This window comes from Limanda limanda, chromosome 12 (assembly GCF_963576545.1).
Source record: "Limanda limanda chromosome 12, fLimLim1.1, whole genome shotgun sequence".
NCBI lineage: Eukaryota > Metazoa > Chordata > Actinopteri > Pleuronectiformes > Pleuronectidae > Limanda > Limanda limanda.
In genome coordinates, this window is record NC_083647.1 from 2,145,731 (window position 1) to 2,165,882 (window position 20,152).

The 20,152-nt window shown below is 39.3% G+C and overlaps 1 protein-coding gene across 8 annotated transcripts in view; it reads left to right on the forward strand.

Moving 5' to 3' along the window:
- The window catches only part of nrxn3a (neurexin 3a), a 157,347-nt gene that overhangs the window by 104,529 nt on the left and 32,666 nt on the right, over positions 1 to 20,152 (forward strand). For all 8 annotated transcript variants that reach the window (XM_061083128.1, XM_061083129.1, XM_061083131.1 and 5 more), the window contains 5 exons: positions 411 to 531; positions 1,081 to 1,341; positions 2,123 to 2,313; positions 2,790 to 2,963; positions 6,110 to 6,229. In XM_061083128.1, coding sequence (XP_060939111.1) covers positions 411 to 531; positions 1,081 to 1,341; positions 2,123 to 2,313; positions 2,790 to 2,963; positions 6,110 to 6,229 — 867 coding nt within the window. The remainder of the gene's footprint in view (positions 1 to 410; positions 532 to 1,080; positions 1,342 to 2,122; positions 2,314 to 2,789; positions 2,964 to 6,109; positions 6,230 to 20,152) is intronic.

The window sequence follows — 20,152 nt, forward strand, 5'->3', positions numbered from 1 at the left end:
AGATAGATAGATAGATAGATAGATAGATAGATAGATAGATAGATAGATAGATAGATAGATAGATAGATAGATAGATAGATAGATAGATAGATAGATAGATAGATAGATAGATAGATAGATAGATAGATAGATAGATAGATAGATAGATAGATAGATAGATAGATAGATAGATAGATAGATAGATAGAGAGAGAGAGAGAGAGAGAGAGACAGACGGATGGACAGATGGATAGATGGATAGATGGATAGATACATCCACATCAGTCGGGACAGTTTGCATCCATCTAATTCTGCCAATGTAATCTTTTCCTTGAATCAGCCCTTTTGTGTTAGTGTCAGACAGTGTTCTCTTTTCTTTTCGTTTTTTTGTCTTTCTTTTCAACCCATCCCCTTCACCCTCCCCATCTCCAGGCCAAATGGTGGGCGACCACACTCGTCTGGAGTTCCACAACATTGAAACGGGCATCATGACAGAGCGTCGATTTGTTTCCAGCATCCCATCCAGCTTCATTGGTCACCTGCAGAGCCTCAGGTACATTCTTAAGTTTGACAAATAATTATTCTGATTGCAATTAGATGACAAGCTAACAAATCCACAGATAACTGCCACCCATATTCTGTTGCTCCCCAGGATTCTGTTGCCCCTTTTGGGTAATCTTTTTGGTTTGACAGCACATTTGCTCTTTGGTCCAGTCCAAGAATTCTGTCTATGAACCGAAGACACATTTATTGAGTAGCTGGTGTACTTTTTCTTAGTTAATGGGGAAACCAGAGTGCAGAGTTAATAGTGAACTTTCATTCATACGAGATGAATGCTAATGTTGCACTTTGCCTCCTGAATATGTAAAGTCAAATGTTTAAACATTTATTGAACATAATTTGACATATTATGCATAAGGTAGTGTGTTTGTTAGCTTGGTCTGGAACTCTTCTGGCACCAAATGGCTCAAAGATGCTGTGGAGGGTATCTTACCAAAGGGACCTTATCCAAACATTTCTTTACTTTCTATTATCCATGAACAAGATCTTTAGAACCTTATATAGGAGAGTAATTTTAAACCTGTTCCTTTCCTTTCCACAGATTTAACGGCATGCTCTACATCGACCTATGCAAGAATGGTGACATTGATTATTGCGAGCTCAACGCCCGCTTTGGGGTTCGTTCCATTATTGCTGACCCTGTCACCTTCAAATCCAAGAGCAGCTACCTGAGCCTGGCCACACTGCAGGCCTACACATCCATGCATCTCTTCTTCCAGTTCAAAACGACCTCACCAGACGGCTTCATCATTTTCAACTCTGGAGATGGCAATGATTTTATTGCTGTAGAACTGGTGAAAGGGTAAGTTTAAATTTGACTTTTACTTTTTAATTTTACTTAAGCTTTTGCCTGTTAAAATTTTGATATACTTGATTTATTGTCTTAAAGTGTCTATCTTCAGTATTTTTATAACAATGTATGAAGTGAACATTTTAAAACAAAATGACTGTATGAAAGGAATCATTTGTGGTGTGGAAGTAAGAGAAAACCTAGAATTGAAGCAGCAGCTACCATACCAGAGCATTTTTTTGTACGTTTACACTCAGCTTTCCAGCCAAATCTCTTTGTTCAAGCCACAGTAGACACATTAGAAAGACTAAGCAGTGGGAAAAGAGAGTGAATCTTGGACTTAGATTCATCTTGTGGACAGAGAAACTCCAAGTGAATGATAATGTCGCTCTGTAACTGGATGAGTCAATAAGTTCACTACATCAACTTGTTTCAACTGCACCCATGTGGTCAAAATGAATAATACATAATAATATTAAATGAATGACGTTTTTAGGTCCTGTATTCTAAGAGTACAATCACATGACCACTGCTTGAGCTTAGTCATGCCAGTGTTTTGCATAATAACTGTTACATGCTCTTACTGACTATTCTAGGTTACAACCTTTATTAAACTGAAACATTGATATGATGTGAAATGATCCTGGGGGATGCACATATGGCCAGTGCATCCCCCAGGATCAAACACAATTCCAGGGCTGCAGGTTTATGAACATCACAAGTAGGAAGTTAGAAGGCTGGACGTTTTTTTACACAGTGAATATAACAACTCAACAACTTTTCTGTTTTGCAGATACATCCACTATGTCTTTGACCTCGGAAACGGGCCGAACCTCATCAAGGGCAAGAGTGAGAGGGCACTGAACGACAACCAGTGGCACAATGTGGCCATTACCCGAGACAACACCAACACCCACACACTGAAAGTAGATGCTACAGCCACAAGTCAAAGCATCAATGGGGCTAAGAACCTTGATCTCAAAGGTATCAAAGGCCATTAAACATACCTTCATATATCACAACATAGTTCATATCTCACTATATGCACTGCTTTCAATCGGCCACATCGGTTTAAGTTGTTTAATTGCTCAAAGTCGTTTCAGAATTTCTTCTTGCTTGAGTATGAAAAAAGCCTGTTGGACTTATTATATGCAACTAACATAATGATAAATGTTATTAATATACGTATATATATATCACAAATATATTGTTCTGCAATTGTCTTACATTTTACTGTGTCACTTCCAACATTTGATGATTATTATTCTCACATAATTTGTTCAAGAAATGGGAGTAACAGTTACTTCACATATCTAAATACATTTACAATTTACTCGAAATTTTATTTTACCCTGACAATTAAAAACTGCACAGATCTGTAGACATTGACACTTACAGAAAGAATGTATAACATTGACACATTAATATAAGATATCTCTATACTCTGTCTTTTGCCCTAGGTGATCTGTTCATCGCAGGACTGGGTCCAGGCATGTACGGCAGCCTGCCCAAACTTGTGGCCTCCAGAGAAGGCTTCCAGGGCTGTTTGGCATCAGTGGACCTCAATGGTCGCCTGCCGGACCTCCTCAGTGACGCCTTGTTCCGCAGCGGTCAGATTGAGCGTGGATGCGAAGGTATACCGTCCCTCAAATCCCAGCCTGATTTAGACTACTACTACACAAAAGGCAACTCAAGCTCCGGCAGCCCTTTCTTCTTGCTCAATGCAAACAGTAGCTCCACAGCTCTGCATCCATACGGAAGTCCCTCCCTCCTATTAACTGTGCTTGTTGCTTCACTTACCCACTGTTAGAGTCAGGCCAAATATCAAATACCTCCTCACCCACACCATCACACATTATCGGCCACATTGGTCGCCTGCTGACAGTGCCGTCACACTCAACAGCAGAGCAGTTTTTGCCAGTGTAGTAACATTAAATACTGCCAAGTGCTTCATTTTTATTTCTCATGCTTTGTGCAGTTTTGTCTCTTTTTTTGCGGAATTTTGTGAATGTTTAGATCCTTAAATAATATTATAATTTCAGAATCTACTGCAGAGCTTCTGACAAGTTCAGGTGTGTTGATAAAAAGATATGTGAATTCAATTGATTGTACAAAGATATATAAACATAAAGAGCAAGATTTTGCACTTTAAAAATCCTTTTATGGCAAATCTATGGCATATGCACTTGACTCTCTTGACTAAACCCTGCCCCCTAAGTAATCGTTGCTTTGCCTGTCAAGTTTTCACTGTAGCACTGTGCATATATAGGTGACAGTGATGACGTTGGCACAGGAGATTTGTTGTGGATTTTGAAACAGTGGATCCTCGCCAGAGGTAGATATCAACAGCTTTTTATTTCGACTGACTATTTTAATGTTTATCATTAAGACTCGGGTTCCAGATAAAATACAACCCAACAAAGAATAAAATACATCAAATGACACCTGTCAGTGTTAGATTTTAGGAATGTCCTTCCTGCATCTTCACCAGTTAGTGATTTATGATGACATGGAAATATTGGATAATTTTGGAATTAAAGATTCAAATCTTGAATATTTTGATGTTTACACTTGCACTACATTTCTTAAGATATTTTTGGGCTTCTGCCCTTTATTGACAGAAAAGTCACCTTTAAATCCCACAGAATAATGTAACACAATGTCTATATACTTGAGCGGACCTCTCACATGGAAAGCTGTGCTTACTTATGCTAAGCTATCTATATTTAGGGTTGGGGTTTAGAACACAGTCAAATACAGGTGCACAAAGATCAAATTAAATATATTCTAGTGGTCATTGAGCCAGTCACTCTATATATAAATATATATATATGTATATGTATAAATCATAATTTAAAAAGTCTATGAAGAGACCTACCTCACGGCAGCCATTTTGAAATTAAACAGTTAGTGATCACATCAAGGAAGGTTTTGTTGTATTAGGGAGTTTAAATTAGTACCACCTGTGTTTACTTACTGATTCCTATCAAAATGGCAGCTGTGAAAAAAGCCAGTACATCCCAGCAGCATTAGAAGTCTGTATCAGTCCATACCTGAACTCCAGACCAAGCGGTTTGTTTTAAAAGCAACACTTGCCAAATTTCTAGTTGTTAATGCATTTTATGAAACTTCATCAAAACGGGCTGGTGAAACATTCCTTATGATCAGAAGGTGTCATCCTCCTGTGGGAGGCATGCATTTTCTTTCTGTCATCCTTGTTAAGGTTCAGGTTCAGCTTCCACAACCTGCTCTTGTTTGCATGGAAGTTATTTTCTGTGTAGTAATGTTTTTTTGATCATATGTCTGCCATATCATTCAGTTGGGCATTGACTTTATTTTATGATTTTTATTCTGTTTTATCAATAACATAAGAGCCCCATGTTGGACAAATGAATGTGCTGACATTTCATTTTAATCACAACAGAAGATAAGGTTTAATCTACTGTATGTCGTCTTCGCTGTGACCATCTGAATGGGGTTGATAACAATGTTATTCCCTCTACTGTATGTAATACAAGAAAGTAATGGCTGATTAATTTATTTTTCAAAATAAAATGTCATCAATCAGTTTGTTGTTGTCCATAGCATTCTAATGTCTCATGTTTTCCTTTGCTTTTTTGTGTGCCTTTTTCCATTGTGTATCATGATCAGTTGATTATTCATTAAAACTGTATTGCTATGCACTGCCTGTATTTAATGACAGAACTTTCATGAAATAGAATGGATTTACGTTTCGCCCTATCAAATTGATTACTGAGTCGGCAGCTCAGGTTGTGGCAATACATTTCTTCACCACTAGATGGTAATGCTGCCTTGCTGCTCCTATTTCAGATCAACAAATTCAATCCCAAGAAATACGAGTTGTCAATAATGACGCAGATAATCCAACATTTTAATTTGTCACTGTAAGTTCTGCAACTCCATTCCTTCCTCCGACTCATCATCAGATCACATGAACAGCTCCTTTCACATATCACCAGGTAAGTGTCCACTTCACACATTTACCTGATCTAAGTTAGATGAATCAGGTAGATTGACCTATGTACAATTTAGAAGGGAAATTCCTCATTTTGTATCATTCAAATATCAATTTATTATCCTGGTATCATAGCGTCCTGAATAGACACTACACAGTAAACACACTTTAGGTTGAAAGCTACAGTTATAAATTATATTATTTATAACGGAGAAGTAAAAAAATATTAAATAATATAATATAAGAAAATGATATTAAAAATATGACACTATCAACAGAATATTCACAATAATCAATAATAACCATGAATATCCACAGCCCTGCCTTACTTTTAAGTCTGGCCAAGCTTTGGCATTTTAGCACTTGAACAAAGTTTCCAAAGACGAGGCTAGAGGCTTGTTCTAGAGTTTTAAAGCACAGATAAAAAGATGAATAGCAATGAAAAACAAATCCTTCGGGAAGACCCATTTGACAAATGTAGAAAAACTGAAAATTAGAAAAACCTGACACTTTAATTAAAAGTAGTGATTTAATGAAAACCCCAACTGTTTGTATGATGAGACACAACCAGCTACCAGAGAAGACGCGTAGCTTTGAACAAATTTTGAATGATTTTTGACAATGAACGTGTCAGATATGGTTGGCAGGGCAAAACAAGAGCTAGTAAGAGTTTAACGCAGCGTCTCTGAGCTGGCTTTACTGATGTACTTATTATAGTTAACCCTCCAGGTAATTTGTAAATCATATAACCAGAACTGTGTGTGTTTGTGTTGTGTGGCTGTGGCGATGGTTGGACTCACACAGGTCCCAGCACCACCTGTCAGGAGGACTCCTGTGCCAACATGGGCATTTGTATCCAGCAGTGGGAGAACTACACCTGTGACTGCTCCATGACTTCCTACACTGGCACACAGTGCAACGATCGTAAGTAGTGACATGAGTGCTTGAGTTGATGACACCACATTTATGAGTATAGCTACAGATGCAAAGGCACACAGACCGCACAACCAGTCCGGCAAGCACAAATTCAACATGACAAAAAGTCCCTTTGCATTAAACTTGTCAACAACTGTATTTTCTTCTGTGGCCTGCCCTGTGTGTGTGTATTCCTGTACGCTTACAGCTTTGTGCACAGTTGAAATTCAAGACACCCACAGTGAGCCGGGAGGAAATGAGCTGATTGTGAAACCCTTTTTGACCCAACCAGGAAAAGAATCTCAAACAATGTTAGCACGTCAGCTGCTAACTCTAGTAGAGAAAATGTACTCTTGTCGATATTAAATCTATTAATATATTAAAGTTCCTCCAGTCAAAACATCAAAATTTCATCCAAAACATATTGTTAAAATGTATGGTGAAAGAGGAAAATCAAAACATTTCAAAACATCTTTAAAAAATGGTGGAAAAATTCATCTTTTCTTAAAGCTTTCTATATGACTATTTTTGAGAGAGTGTGTGTATCTGTGAGTGTGTGTAAGAGAGACAAAAGAAGCAGTATCCAATCCAAGTGTCCGGGGAGAGAGTTTTTGTTATGAAGGAGTTTCTTAAAGCGTCTTTAATGGCTGCTTGTGTGGCTGCTCTGATCGTTTTATTTATTTCTTCCTGCTCCTAAGAAGCAGTGTCATTGTGCATTCATGACCACACCTACAGTCCTCAGTGTGAGTTGGATTCCGAGGACATTACATTGTAAACTCTCATGTTGGGGAGAGCACTTGTCATTTCCTCTTTATAACAACAACAGCAGCATTAACAAATTGCAGCCACATGAAAGTGCAGTACCCACATCTGATGAACGCACACACACATGCACATAAATACTCACACACACACATAAACTCACACATACACGCAAACATACACACATCTTTTTCAAACATTTTTAAAAGCAAACATACATGCAGACGTACACTTCTCTGTCACTACAAAAAACACAGAACAACTGTGTGTTTGAAGGCTTTGGAAGCAGCTACTGTGTGTAACATTGAAATGTTAGTTTTAAGGTTCAGACGCATTCTAATGGATTCTGAACCACATTGGTAAATATAATATTCACCTGTGAATTATAAATTGATATATGTGACAGTTACTCTAATTGCATCTGAATCTTGACTCCTTTCCGTTTTCTTGGTGCTTCTTTTGGCAGAGACTGTGGTTGTGGTCATCATGTCGTACATATGATTGATTCTTAGCAGCATTACGATTGTCAGAATATTGCTGTCAATGTTAACATAGTCAGATATGTGTTGATTAACTGGACATGTCTTATGCTATGAGGGAGGGAACACTTGTTCTGAATCAGAGAAAAAAAAGAAAAGATTCTTGGAACACTACATAGTTGTGTATTTGGGCTGGCAGTGTTGCAATTTTTTTTAATTAATTGAGACTATTTAATTTGGATCCTCTTCTAGACTGGTCATATTTACATTATCATGGATATAGTCTTTAAACGTGTGGCTGTGGCTTAGGGGTAGAGCGGTTGTCTTCTGACCAGAAGGGCGGCCTGCTTGATCCCAGTCTTCCCCATCTGAATGCTGAAGTGTCCTTGGGGAAGATATTGAAGCCTGAGTGGCTCCACATAGAAAAACATTAAGACAAAAGCTGTACTGTAAAGCACTTTGAGTAGTCATTGCGACTAGAAAAGCAAAACAAAAATTCAGACTATTTACCAATTTTAACTGGAAAAGTGGGCTTTCATACACAGAGTGTTAGTCTTCTGATGCAGGTGTATAGATGCACTTTCTCAGTATCATCTTGAAGTCATGTTAAAACTCTGCTTCCTCTGCTCTCACATCTCTGTGGCCATGTCGTTTAAAAATGTGCTGAAAATTGAAAAATCACCATAAAGTCACATCAGCACAACTGACAAAAGGAGATGGGATGGTGTTGTCTAGTTTCCTCCTCATGTGGCCTATCTCTGTGCATTGTGCACTGAGCTGTACAGACTGACAACTGTGGACCTGTGCTAAGTGCTATACTTTGACCCACATAACAATTGAGAAAATAGTTTGGACAAAAGAAAACATAATTATGATGAATACATTTTATTGGATATTGTGATGATGTTGTGAAAGCATAATAGTTCTATAAGCACAAACAATAACTGGACTTTATAAACATCACACAAGTAGAGTTAAACTGAGTCCAGACTGTGTGTATTCTTCCAATATAAAAAGCATTATAGTGACAGTTACCGTTACTGCAGAGTGAATGCTGAGGATAGATAGAGTCTGGATTTTAAGGTTGAAAATGTTGGCGTGAGACTGTACTATGATAAAAAAAAAAAAAATTTTACAAGCTTTGGTCCATCCAGAGGGCTTTTAACATTCAGCTCTGAGCCCCTGGTCTCATTCCATTAGTCCCCAAGACCTGCACCAGCATCTCAAACACACATCAATCTGAAGCAGCTGTAGCCCTATTTTCTTCCCATGAGGAACTGGTGACTGGGTGAGTTGGTTGTAGGTGCACATAGAATTTGAGTGCCACACTTGGCAAATAACTGTGTGCATGGAGGAATACAGTAAATTGATGTTTGTAAAAGTAGTTGTGAGAAGTTTGTAGCCTGCATCCAGTTAATCAACACTGTCCTCTGTAAAGATCAAGCCTGTAGGTCGTCAACACAGCAGCTTTTTATGTTTTACATAATAGCACGTATGTTTTACTGTTAGGCGACCTCTTGCGGCCATATTAAATATCGCAGGAGGGTTAAGTGATGTTAGAAAGTTTCTAATGTGATTAGCCCTCAGCTTAACTACAAATAGGTCATCAATATATGTGAAGGCTTTTAGTGGTTGAGATGAAACTATCACAGACACCCACAGAGCAGTCACGTTTCTGTGAATTGACTTGAAGATCAACTTTTTCTTGGCCAAAGGTTCTACAAGAAAAGAAACACACACCCTGTATACTCTCTCTCTCTCACACGCACACCATCTGGGCCACATGAAACCCTGTGTCAACAGACAGACAGCTGCCTGTTTCAAAGGGAGATCTAAGTGGGTCTGTGTGTGTGTGTGTGTGTGGGGGTGTGTGTGTGTGTGTGTGTGTGTGTGTGTGTGTCTGTAATACATGCCTTGTGTTACTTCCACAAGGCATGCATCAATCCTTCCAAAACCTCCTATAGACTGCAGAACAGAAATTGATTTCAGTTTTTAAAGTGTTTGATTTGATTGATTTCAGGTTTACTCATTTTGCCTTCTCATCCAATTCCTGAACAGTGAATTGTATTTCCACTAAGGCCACAGTGTTGTAAATATCAGCCTTCAGCTGTTGAGCATTTGACCTTGGCAGCAGCAGTGACAGTGTTCTACCAGCTGAGATACATTTGAAAAGCAGCACTGTGTCTCAGCCTCTTCAGTAAACTAACGCCATCCTGGGTTATTTGATTAACTATACCGATAATTGTCTCATTAGCAGGCCCATTGCCGAGTCAATGATCTCACTTCAGATGAATGCAGGATATTTAAAGAGGCTGGGGAAAAGACAGTTTTACAGTACGGTTAAGTCTCAGTGGTCATATCATTCCAGGAGCAGCAGGTGGAAACAGATCTGATAAACCTGCAGCCACCTGCCCGCAAGTAGTCACATGAAGAAAATGTGACAATTTGAACAGCAGGTCAGTGCAGTGCAGAGTGAGTGGCTGGTGGCTGTGGCTTGGCTGTAGGGAACTGTTGAGCAGGCTGCAGTGCATCGTGACTGACATGGAGATCCTGGGTGCACGGAAACAAAGTATCAGTTTTTCATAGGAAATATTAGAGATAAGTTAGAATAAAGGCAGAGAGCATAGCTATTGTGGTCGAATGAGATCAAACCCCTGTGTACATGGAATGCGATAAGGTTTAACACTTGACGTTGCTCTGCTCGTGTGTGGTGCCTCCTCTACTTTTGCTAACATGTGAGCCCACAGATTTGTAATAAGGCAGTTAGTGAAAAAGTCGACAAACAGGTTGATTTTCTGCTCAGGAGGGTTTTGCTTGTTGCTTTTTCATCACAAAACAATTTAACACTACTGACGTACTTTACTGGTAGATCAAAAGGGAATGAAATAGGCGAAGCTGACAGTAATCAACCTCTACTGGATCTGGAGACAAAAGGTTCAGAGGGTCTAAAGCTATTCCAGACTTTATATTTTGAATTTGAAAAGGTCATTGCAGGTAGAATACAAACGTTTCCCCTCATATTAGGATGAATGTTTATATTTTGAATAAAAAGCAACAGTCCTATGGTGAGCTGAATGTCTTCTAAACAGGGTTAGAATCAGAACTACCGAGGGGCAATAGGTGTACCTGACCTTCGTTATCATGGTAACAAGGTAAACATATTTGATCATGATCGTGAAGCCTTTTTAGCTACAAGAACTACTTGGTTAGGTTTCGGAGAGCCTATATTATAACACTTATCTCCTCTGTTTTTGGCAACTAATCCCTCTTTTCCAAGCATCCTCCAAACAAATTTTGGTGCACTTTATATTTATTCCCCTGACTTCCTCCTTTGCTCCTATTTTATTCACTAAAGTCATTAAAAGTCACATAACAATAAAATCTAAGTAAGTTTTGTAATACTTTGCTTTCACAAACGATATATAGGGGTAATTTTTCTAGTCTCTTTTATTCCACATATCAGACAAATTAATTAGGACTATAATGCTAAATGTATATGTGAGTGGTTAAATCAAATATAAAGCCTGTACAGTAGCAGTCCAAATGAAGGCTAATACATATCAGTCCTGCATACAGTTTGAGACAGCTGATCCTAAACAGACCAGATGACCGACGTCAGCTGCAGAGACTGGGTCCTCCACAGGATGTCGCCGCTGAATTGAGACAAAGCTTCACCGTGCTCTACCTGAGTTTTGACTCATTGGCTTGTTTTCTGGACTTTGGACTCCTCTCTATTATTTAACAGATTCGATTGCTTTGTCTGGTTCCAAATCTTGCCTGTCTCATCATTCTACAAGTCTTGAACATTTCTTCTTTACAAGAAATCATTGAACTACATTAGTTTGGTGTTCTCACTAGCTCTGTCGAGAGTACATGGATTAGTGCAGGACATGGGTCAGGAGAAAAATTCCCTGTCCAGCATAAACTTGTTTGAAGATGGATGTTCTGTTAAGTCTAGGCTGCTGGTTGTAGTGTGTGTGGTTTGTCAGTATGCCTCACTCATGGCCCACTAAGTGCAAACAAAAGTTGTACTTTGATGCTGATGTTGTGGGACATATAGAGCAGGAGGGATTCTTATGTTTGAGGGAGAAAACTAAGATGCACTGCAGAGAGACGTGCTCCAGGGACTGGACCTCCCATAGAAGTACCAAAAGTTTTTGATTTAGTTATGGTGTCAGAAAACTGGTAAATAACCATGAGCATTCCTAACACTGCAATGAATGATATAAGAAATACATTGAATCTTGTGTGTGCGACTCTGGTCAGTGTTGCTGACCTTTTCTTCTGTTAATAATGCATGCAACATGATCCACCTGAGGTGGACACCTCTTGGAGCTGGAGCTTTCATCCATCATAAGTCTGTCGCAGAGCTTATGATGAGGAGTTTGACAAAAGATGAAGTGGTGCAATAAGAGAGTAAACGACCTCCCAGGTCAGACCAGCAGCCGCTGAAATATGGATGTGAACGCAGCACAGGAAATACAGCAGGGTGAGCTCAGCTAAGAGTGTTGTGGGGCGCCGTCACGTGGGACTAGAATGAAATCGTTTATTATTTTTTGTGTTGGTCTTTCTGAACAGAAAGTGAATGGGAGGATCAATCATGGATATGCAGGGGGAAAGAGGTATTGCCAATCAAGATTTATGGCCCAATTGATTTATATGACTGAATTCAATTAAATTCAATTAAAATACTGAGGAAGGGGGAAAGCAAGCACTGTGTGCACTGGGAAAAGAACCATGAAGTGTGTGCAGTACCTGACTTGGTCAGTGAAGACAGTCAGTGTAGTGATGATGATGATGCAAGTAAACCACCATCCTACAGATAATGTTTGAAGTAGCTTAGTAGAGACAGATGTGTCTGCTCATTAAGCACGTCCAAACTAACTGTGGATGCAGTTATTTATATGCCCATATTAAATCTGTTTTGTTCTCTCAGGCCACAACAACCATTGCCAATCAATATTAGAGTAGAAAATACATTTGCCCAACTTTCTGCCTATTTTGGTGTTTAACCATGAGATATCGCTACATCACTCGTACCGATGCATTTCAGTCTTACTGAAAGTATTTTCTTTCACTATTCATTTTTCCTAGCTATGAACAGGGTATCGTAGTGTTATTAATGTTACTGTCATTAGCTTAGCATTTATACCACCATCAGGTATCATTCAGCCAGTTACTTCATCCAAGATTCTACTAATATTTTGGTATGTCTGAAACCAAAAGTACATGAATTTCAAACTACTCACATGGAAATATTCCAGTATAAATGATGCAGGCAGGGGAGTTGTGACAGGACCAACAACATAAAGTGTCACTCCTTAAGGCCGGCGCATGCTTCTGCGTCGTCAGGGGCCCGCAGACACGCAGCTGTAACGCAGGACTCGTCATTTATGGTTCCCCAACCGTTGCGCGTGTTGCCATGCAATTCCCCGCCAGAACACTAGGCGCAGTAATGTTTTTTGTCGAAGCCGGCTCTTCTTCGTGTGTTGCACGAAGAAGAGCGATTTATTTACATCGCCACGGCGGCTCCGCAGAGCCTTTTTCCGCCGGTTAGTGACGGGTTATACTAGTTGACATAGTGTCGGATCTCTTCTGCCGAGTGCTCTTCTATCTGGTCCATATTCGTTCTTCTAAATCTTCCGTGGTTTCCGGGCATGAACCGGAAATGCGACTCCGGAAATGATGTAGTCAGCAGACCAATCACAGCCCTCGCGGCCGGGTGACGCTTGCGGGGCTTTGCCGTCTAGTTAGAAAAATTGGCCGACGCACGTAAGGACGTAGGAAGGGCCGTGAGGGGCCCGGAAGGGCTCTTGCGTCTCCGTTCCCGTGAAAACGCAGAAGCATGCGCCGGCCTTTAGAGATTGTAAAGTAACTACCAGACCTAAATTCCCGGTATGGGTAGAAGAAAAATTCTTGAATATCAAGTAGCTTTTGTCACACAAAACAGTTGAATTAGTTTTGCACTATAGCTGTTACCCAGAACATTCATCACACCAATCATTGATATCTGTACAAATTAATTCCATCAAATAATAACTTTGCTGGAATTCAGTGTTGATATGAACATTTGACGTGGTAGGTGTGTGTGCATGTGTGTGTGAGACGGGGGCGGGGGTCTTTCCGGATTTTCTTCGCTGGGCATTGATTGGGGTGGGCTGGTCACAAGCGAGTGGTCAGGCAGACGATAACAGCAATCAGCAGGATGACAGGGAGTCTATTTTCCCTTTCACTGGTCTTTATAATTGTCCGGCTCTGTGCTAGATCATTCCAATCGATCCACCAGTCTCCACATCCTTACCCTGACCATCAGAGCTGCACTGTAAACATACCCTATCAAATTTAAGTGAAAACAATTCCAATATGGGCTTTGAAGAGCAAAACAGCTCATTGGGATGGCAAGGATTTAAGCAATGTTCATGTTTTTGTACTCTGAATTTCTGAAAAGGATTCACAATCTAGATCAAATGGCTTTAAATTAAATAACAGCTGTTGTAGATAACAAAACCTAACTTTATTTCACGCTGATGACTGAACCATGGCTCCACCTGACTGCTGTTACTGTGTCTCTAGTGATAGCAATGTCAGTGTGGCCACTAATTCAGTTTTCCTCAATAATATCTCACCAACTATGCTATTGTTTCTGTCATGTAGTTTTCCACATACAGTCATGGTCCCCAGAAGATGTCTTTGACTTTGATGATCCCTGCCACCATGACGTTAATGATTTTTATGTGTTTAGTGTTTCGCTCAACGTTGCATGGAAAGCTATGAAATTTTGTGAACATACTCGTGCTCAGCAAATGATAAATCTTAATTACTTTAATAACCTGTTGACTTTTCCTGTGTTAGCTGTTTTTACTTATCTATACAAATACATCATTGACTATGTTAACATGGACACCAATACTCTATTGTCCTTATTCAGAATAAGAAATTATTTAGAATATGGTGTTTACATGAATTGCTAACAGAATATTCCAATTAAATCCCTGGTCATTTGTTACAGAGCAAAGCCTGATTATTCCAGTTTTAAAACCCCAACCTAGGATTGTTTAATGTCTGAGGTACATGGGTCCGCTCTAAGGAGGCCGCCATGTTTTCTACAGTAGTCCAGACAGGACAAACTAAATACCTTTTGCGTTTTTATGACAACTGAAGGTTAACACAGGGTATCTTTTATGTTTGGAAGGGGAGGGAGAAGTGAGGGATATTCAGCTGCAACTTGCAAGTTTACCTCTGGTTGTCACTAAATTGAACGCTGAATTAATAAAGTATTGTTTCTTATCTAGAGTATGACCATATTTAGGTTATGGTAATCAGAAAACACTGTTTACATGGCAGTTTTTATTGCAATATTGCTGTGTATGTGAATATAGTCAATGTCTGCATTGGGTTAAAATTTGGTAAAGACAATCTTAATGGCCTTTACCATACCCCAAGCATCCTCTAGTGCCACCGGCTGTTATTTACTTATTTGGTAACATATCCTGTCATCTACTAGAAGGACTGGGACACATTTCCAATTATAATCCAATCAAATTTAATAGTAATTATTGTTTTTCATAAGTACTGTGCTGTGTGCACGTTATGTTGTGAAAATGTTGTTTATCGAACGTCCAGTGTTAAGCGCCACTTTGAGACAAAGCACGAAAGAAGTTTCAAAGAGCAGGCAGACAAGGGAGAATCAATCAAACGTGCAGTGTCCAGGTATTGGAAGCAAGTCAACTCTCTCAAAGTCTTTTCCACTGCCAAACACCATGCCACTTAAACAAGCTTTCAAAATTCTGAAAATGAGTGCGGTTGGTGGGGTTAATGACAAATTTATTATTGCAATCAGAATGAGATAAACATGTTTCTTTAAAGTGTTGTTCTATATGTAGTCAAAAGGGAATTTTATCAAATGACATGTCTGTTGGAAATATCAATGTGGTTCAGTAATGTCAATAATATGGCACAGAAATTAACAAGAACATTTCACATGGGCACTTATTGTCAAAAAGGTTGACCACTGATCTAAGTGAACAATAGATTGACAATAGACTTGATAACAGGCTATAGATGAAGCTTTGTGTCATTATATTGTTCTTAGTGTGTTTTCCATCCTCTCCCTGGATGGTGCAGAAAGGTTAGAAACGGAGAGGCTGATGTGCTCTGATTTCTTCTTAGTAGTGTAAGAAGAGAAGGAACGTCTGCATGTTAATACACTTTTGATAACTGCAGGATTATGGGTTTGTTGACCTTCATTTGCCTCGGCTGCTGCCTTGGCTTTACATCTCACTGTTCTTCCACAAGAGGTGAAGAAGGAGGAGAGCAAGAAATAAAGAGTAAGAGAGGGGAGGACAGGGGAAGCTGGAATTCGTCAGTGGGTTAAAAAAAAAACATCCATGCATCACACTGGACAGGTCATTTGTGCTCTGCTGCATTTGAGCGTTCCTGAGATTAGGAAGTATAATAATTTCTGAAGGGCATGCTTTATGTTAATGTGACAGGCTTCGCTGTATATTTCTGCTGAGGCACCGTCTTTGTGGCACTTAATTTTACTTTAATGGAACTGTTGTGTTGGTATCAACAGCCACCTGAGAGATTTAGACCCGTTCTGAATTAACTTGTTGTTTATAGCAAGAGGACGTCCTCTGATTATTTCTCACGAGTGGAGACAAAACCAAGGACATTCCACAGGATCCACAAAGACAAAGAGCGTTGTCTCAACATGTGGAAGAGTTTAGAGCAAAGGTGGGATTTTACCCTTTTTTTGCAAAACTTACTTTTTCACTGCAATGCAAACAGGAAGCTGAATTATTCTACCTGCCCAGGCGCTACAGATAGGAATTAGCTGGTAGCTAAATCTGGTATAGTTTGCATGAGATGAATATTTTGGGTTGTACTAGGTCCCTGACAAAAATTACTGTAATTAGAAGCCAGCTCAATGTACCAGGTTTGTTCCCCAAGGAAGTAGAAGTTTTTTTCACCAGGTGTAGTTTTTAAAATCAATCTTTTCTTCATTTTTCATAATTTTACTGAACTGATTATATCACAGTTTGCACTTGTTCCCCTGAAAGCTCGGACTTTCTTTCGAGCCCAGATGCCCAAAAAACTTTTTGAACTCCTCAAAAAATGAAAAGCGACTGAGATGGGGACTTGAATTGAAGCATTGAACATTGGGCCATGAGGCTGTTGTAGCTCCCCGAGCACATTTACCCTTAAATTGACACAAGTGGTAAAGAAACCAAGTCTTTCCTCATGCCTCTCTTTATTTAAAGCTGAAATTTCAGTGTTCTGTGTTGTCGTCCTCTGGCTGTAAAATGTTTTTTTTTAGATTTAGTGGGAAATTAATCAATTAGTCAATACTTTAATTGACAGAAAATGTTTCAATAGTTTGATAAGTATTTATTTTCTAAAAAGCTGAATAGAGTAAGGATTTGCTGCTGTATTTCGTCTCTGTAAAGTGAATGTTAGGTACTTCAACCCTCCACCCTGTGGATCTGTCTCAGCCATATAAAACCTCCTGTATTCCAGATCCCTTATTTTTCCCCTGTCACTCACTTAAACTTTAAAAAGTTGTGAGCAAGAGAGCATTGAGGGAATTCTTAATACAGAGCACAAAGTGGACAACTTCACTGACTCCTCTGTGGTATTTTGAGCAACACAGTCTTAATGCAGTTTGTCTTTTGCGCAGAGGTTTTATTTTGAATCACTCGACTCTACTCCCCGGGCTCACAGCGAGGCAGAGGCAGAGGCAGGCCTCCACGGTTCAGTGGCCTGATCGATTTTCCGCAGCACTTGCCTGGATAACCCTATGCTTCTCTGCAGCTTCTGATTGCCAGAGAAACTGTGGTGATGAATTGAGAGATTCTCAGCACAGCACATGCTGTGAAGTCTTTGTGCTGTGAAGGCACAAAGACCAGAGAAAAACAACAGAATATGTTAGTGATTGAATTGTATTCATCTTGATGAAATGGAATCTGCACTGTGGGATAGAAGTATGGCGGTTTCTCTTGTTTAAGTGACCAAGTCTGGACAGACATCGTGGTGTCTCAGTCGGTTGTTGATCTCGGACACATTTAATGCAAAACACAGTTTAATAAACTGTTCACATTTATGGTTTGACACTCATACTTAAAAGTTGCTTATGCTTTGTTCTGACCTAACATTTTCATTTCATTTAACTAAGACCTTAATTACAGTGGATTTAGCTTCTTGAGGTCTGCTTAAGAATCCTTCACAAAACTGAAGAGCCCACTTGTATACAAGTGAGATTTGACATGGTATTCCATTACATTTTTAAAGATTGGAGCTGTGATGTTTTTAAGCGCCCGTTCAACGTACAGCTACATCATATTGTAAATAAGTGTTTATAAATGAGTGTAGGCCGGAGAAAATAAATATTTGAATAAGTTGCAATATAAAATATGAAATTGGTTAATAGGTTTGAATAGTTCAATATGAAGAATTATAGAAGAACTAGTTTTAAATAGTTTTATACAAAAGCTTCTTGTAACATCTGAATCAGGGGTTTGTTTTGAGCCGCTCCACTGTACTTTAGTGCCTCTCACCATACAGTTTGATGTTTATTGCATCAGCAGTGAAAGAGGTTACTGGTGTTTTGGGGACCAGTCAATTGCAGTTTTATGGTCTGTGTCCTAGTGTTTATAGCCACTCTACATCTATGCAACAGAAAGCTCCTCTTTAGGTACAAGGTATTTTTGTCTTGGCTGAACAAAGTCCTGCTCATGTTCATTTTTTTTTGTATATGTTAGGTTTATTCTAATTCCCTGCCTACATCCATGCCATGTGAAGGACCCTAAATGAGTCACCCAAATGATGAAAAAAACAAAATAAATCGTAGAACTCCCAACAATCAAAATAAATATGTTAATAAATCACACAATAATGATAAGACAAAAACTGCAACATGGAAGACTTGCATCTTGGTGGTTCTGTTCTGGAGGAGAAAGATTTTTTTTCAAGGGCAAAGTAGTAAATCCAGTGACTGAGCAACAATACGAAGAGAGCTAATAGGATTACTCTAGCACTGACATCATTTCGAAGTAAAGTCGCTGCCTGTCTTCATGGTCTTTAAGTCTCTCTGCATTTTGGTTCCCTTGGTTAGGAGCATCATGGCAAATTGATGTTAACACTTTACAATTTATTTTAACGACCTGACCAGGGGGCATAAGCTGGAGCCAATACAGTAGAAATTCAAAATTCTACCCCACCACAGGAGTAATAATAGATTTAGCTGTGGTGTCACATCACTGACGGGATTATAACTCCATGTGAAGGTCAAAGGTGAAGGTAAATGTTATTCACTGCGTAGACGTTGTGAAAATGCTGTGGGCTGCTGCTGCAATACACTGTTGTCAAAGTGTACTGTGAGCTGATGCAATAGTGACAACATTATTTAAGTTACATATCAACATCGATACTAAAAAAGACCAGTGAGAATATAAATCAGAAATCATGGTCTTCATTCCAGATGGGACATGGCCCAAACTAAACAGTCAAAATTAATGCTAAATATATTTATTCCAAATGTGTTTGCAGTTTAGGTAGTTTGAACCACACTGATTCAAATTACATTCAAGTGTTATTTGATGCTAAAACAGCAAGGATTGAAATGATTGACAGCTGAGACTGACTCAAGATTGGTCAAGCCTATGTAATAGGGGGACCTCGATACCGTGGCTCCACACCACGATCACTGCTGCACAAACTCTGGCTCCAGAGGATGTCACTAGACCAAAATGACAGCAACAATAAACTGCATATTTTGGCTTCTCATACAGAGTCTATGGTTAATGCACATAAGTGAATCAGGTGATCTGATATCACATTTCAAAGAGGAGAGGCTTAAACAGAAACGATGGAGAGTGATTAAGTTTGTATAAAATCAAATTTATCATAAACTGACATATAGTCATTTGCACTTGGACCCCAGCAGGAAGTAGGACACGACTGAAGCCTCCTACTGATTAGGTCCTGATTAGATGATGAATGGAGCATGAAGATGGGACGTCTGATGAAGCAGGAGGAGAGAACATTTTATACTTTAAAAGCTTACAGGTGATTGGCTCACGGCCAGCGTCAGGCTGTGGTTGTATGAAAAGAGAGAATAAGCCAGTGAAACCTATAAGCAGGAACTGTGCATGTGAGTGAGAGGGCATGTGCAAGACGAGCCGCTTTAATTGTTTTAATAAAGAACATGAACTTGTCTCACAATGCTGGGTTGTTTTCACGATACTGAACTTCAAAAGTGATTGGCTTTCCACTCTTTTTTAAATTGCACCTATTCTCTGCTTCTCTGTCCTCATGTTGTGGAGCTGCATACATTATTGTTATCATCAGAATTAATGCCGGGAAAAAAACGTCTCTGCCTACCTGAACTGTGATACTTCACCTGGCAATTCTGAATGTTGGGAAAAAATAGATAAATGTCACTGATCCATTTAAACACAGACTAAGCACACATCCACTCTATAATATGTCAGTATGTTTTTTTTTTGCTACAAAATAATAGTATGTAATCACAAGCACAAAATCAGAGGACGTCGACTTTGAATAACACATGTACAATCATGGTTGAATATTTCCAAACTGAATGGATCATTTATGCTTCCATTTATGCTTCTGCCTGATTTTGTGGTGGCTGCTCTCCTGCTGGTAAGAGTTACTGTGCAAAAGCTTTACT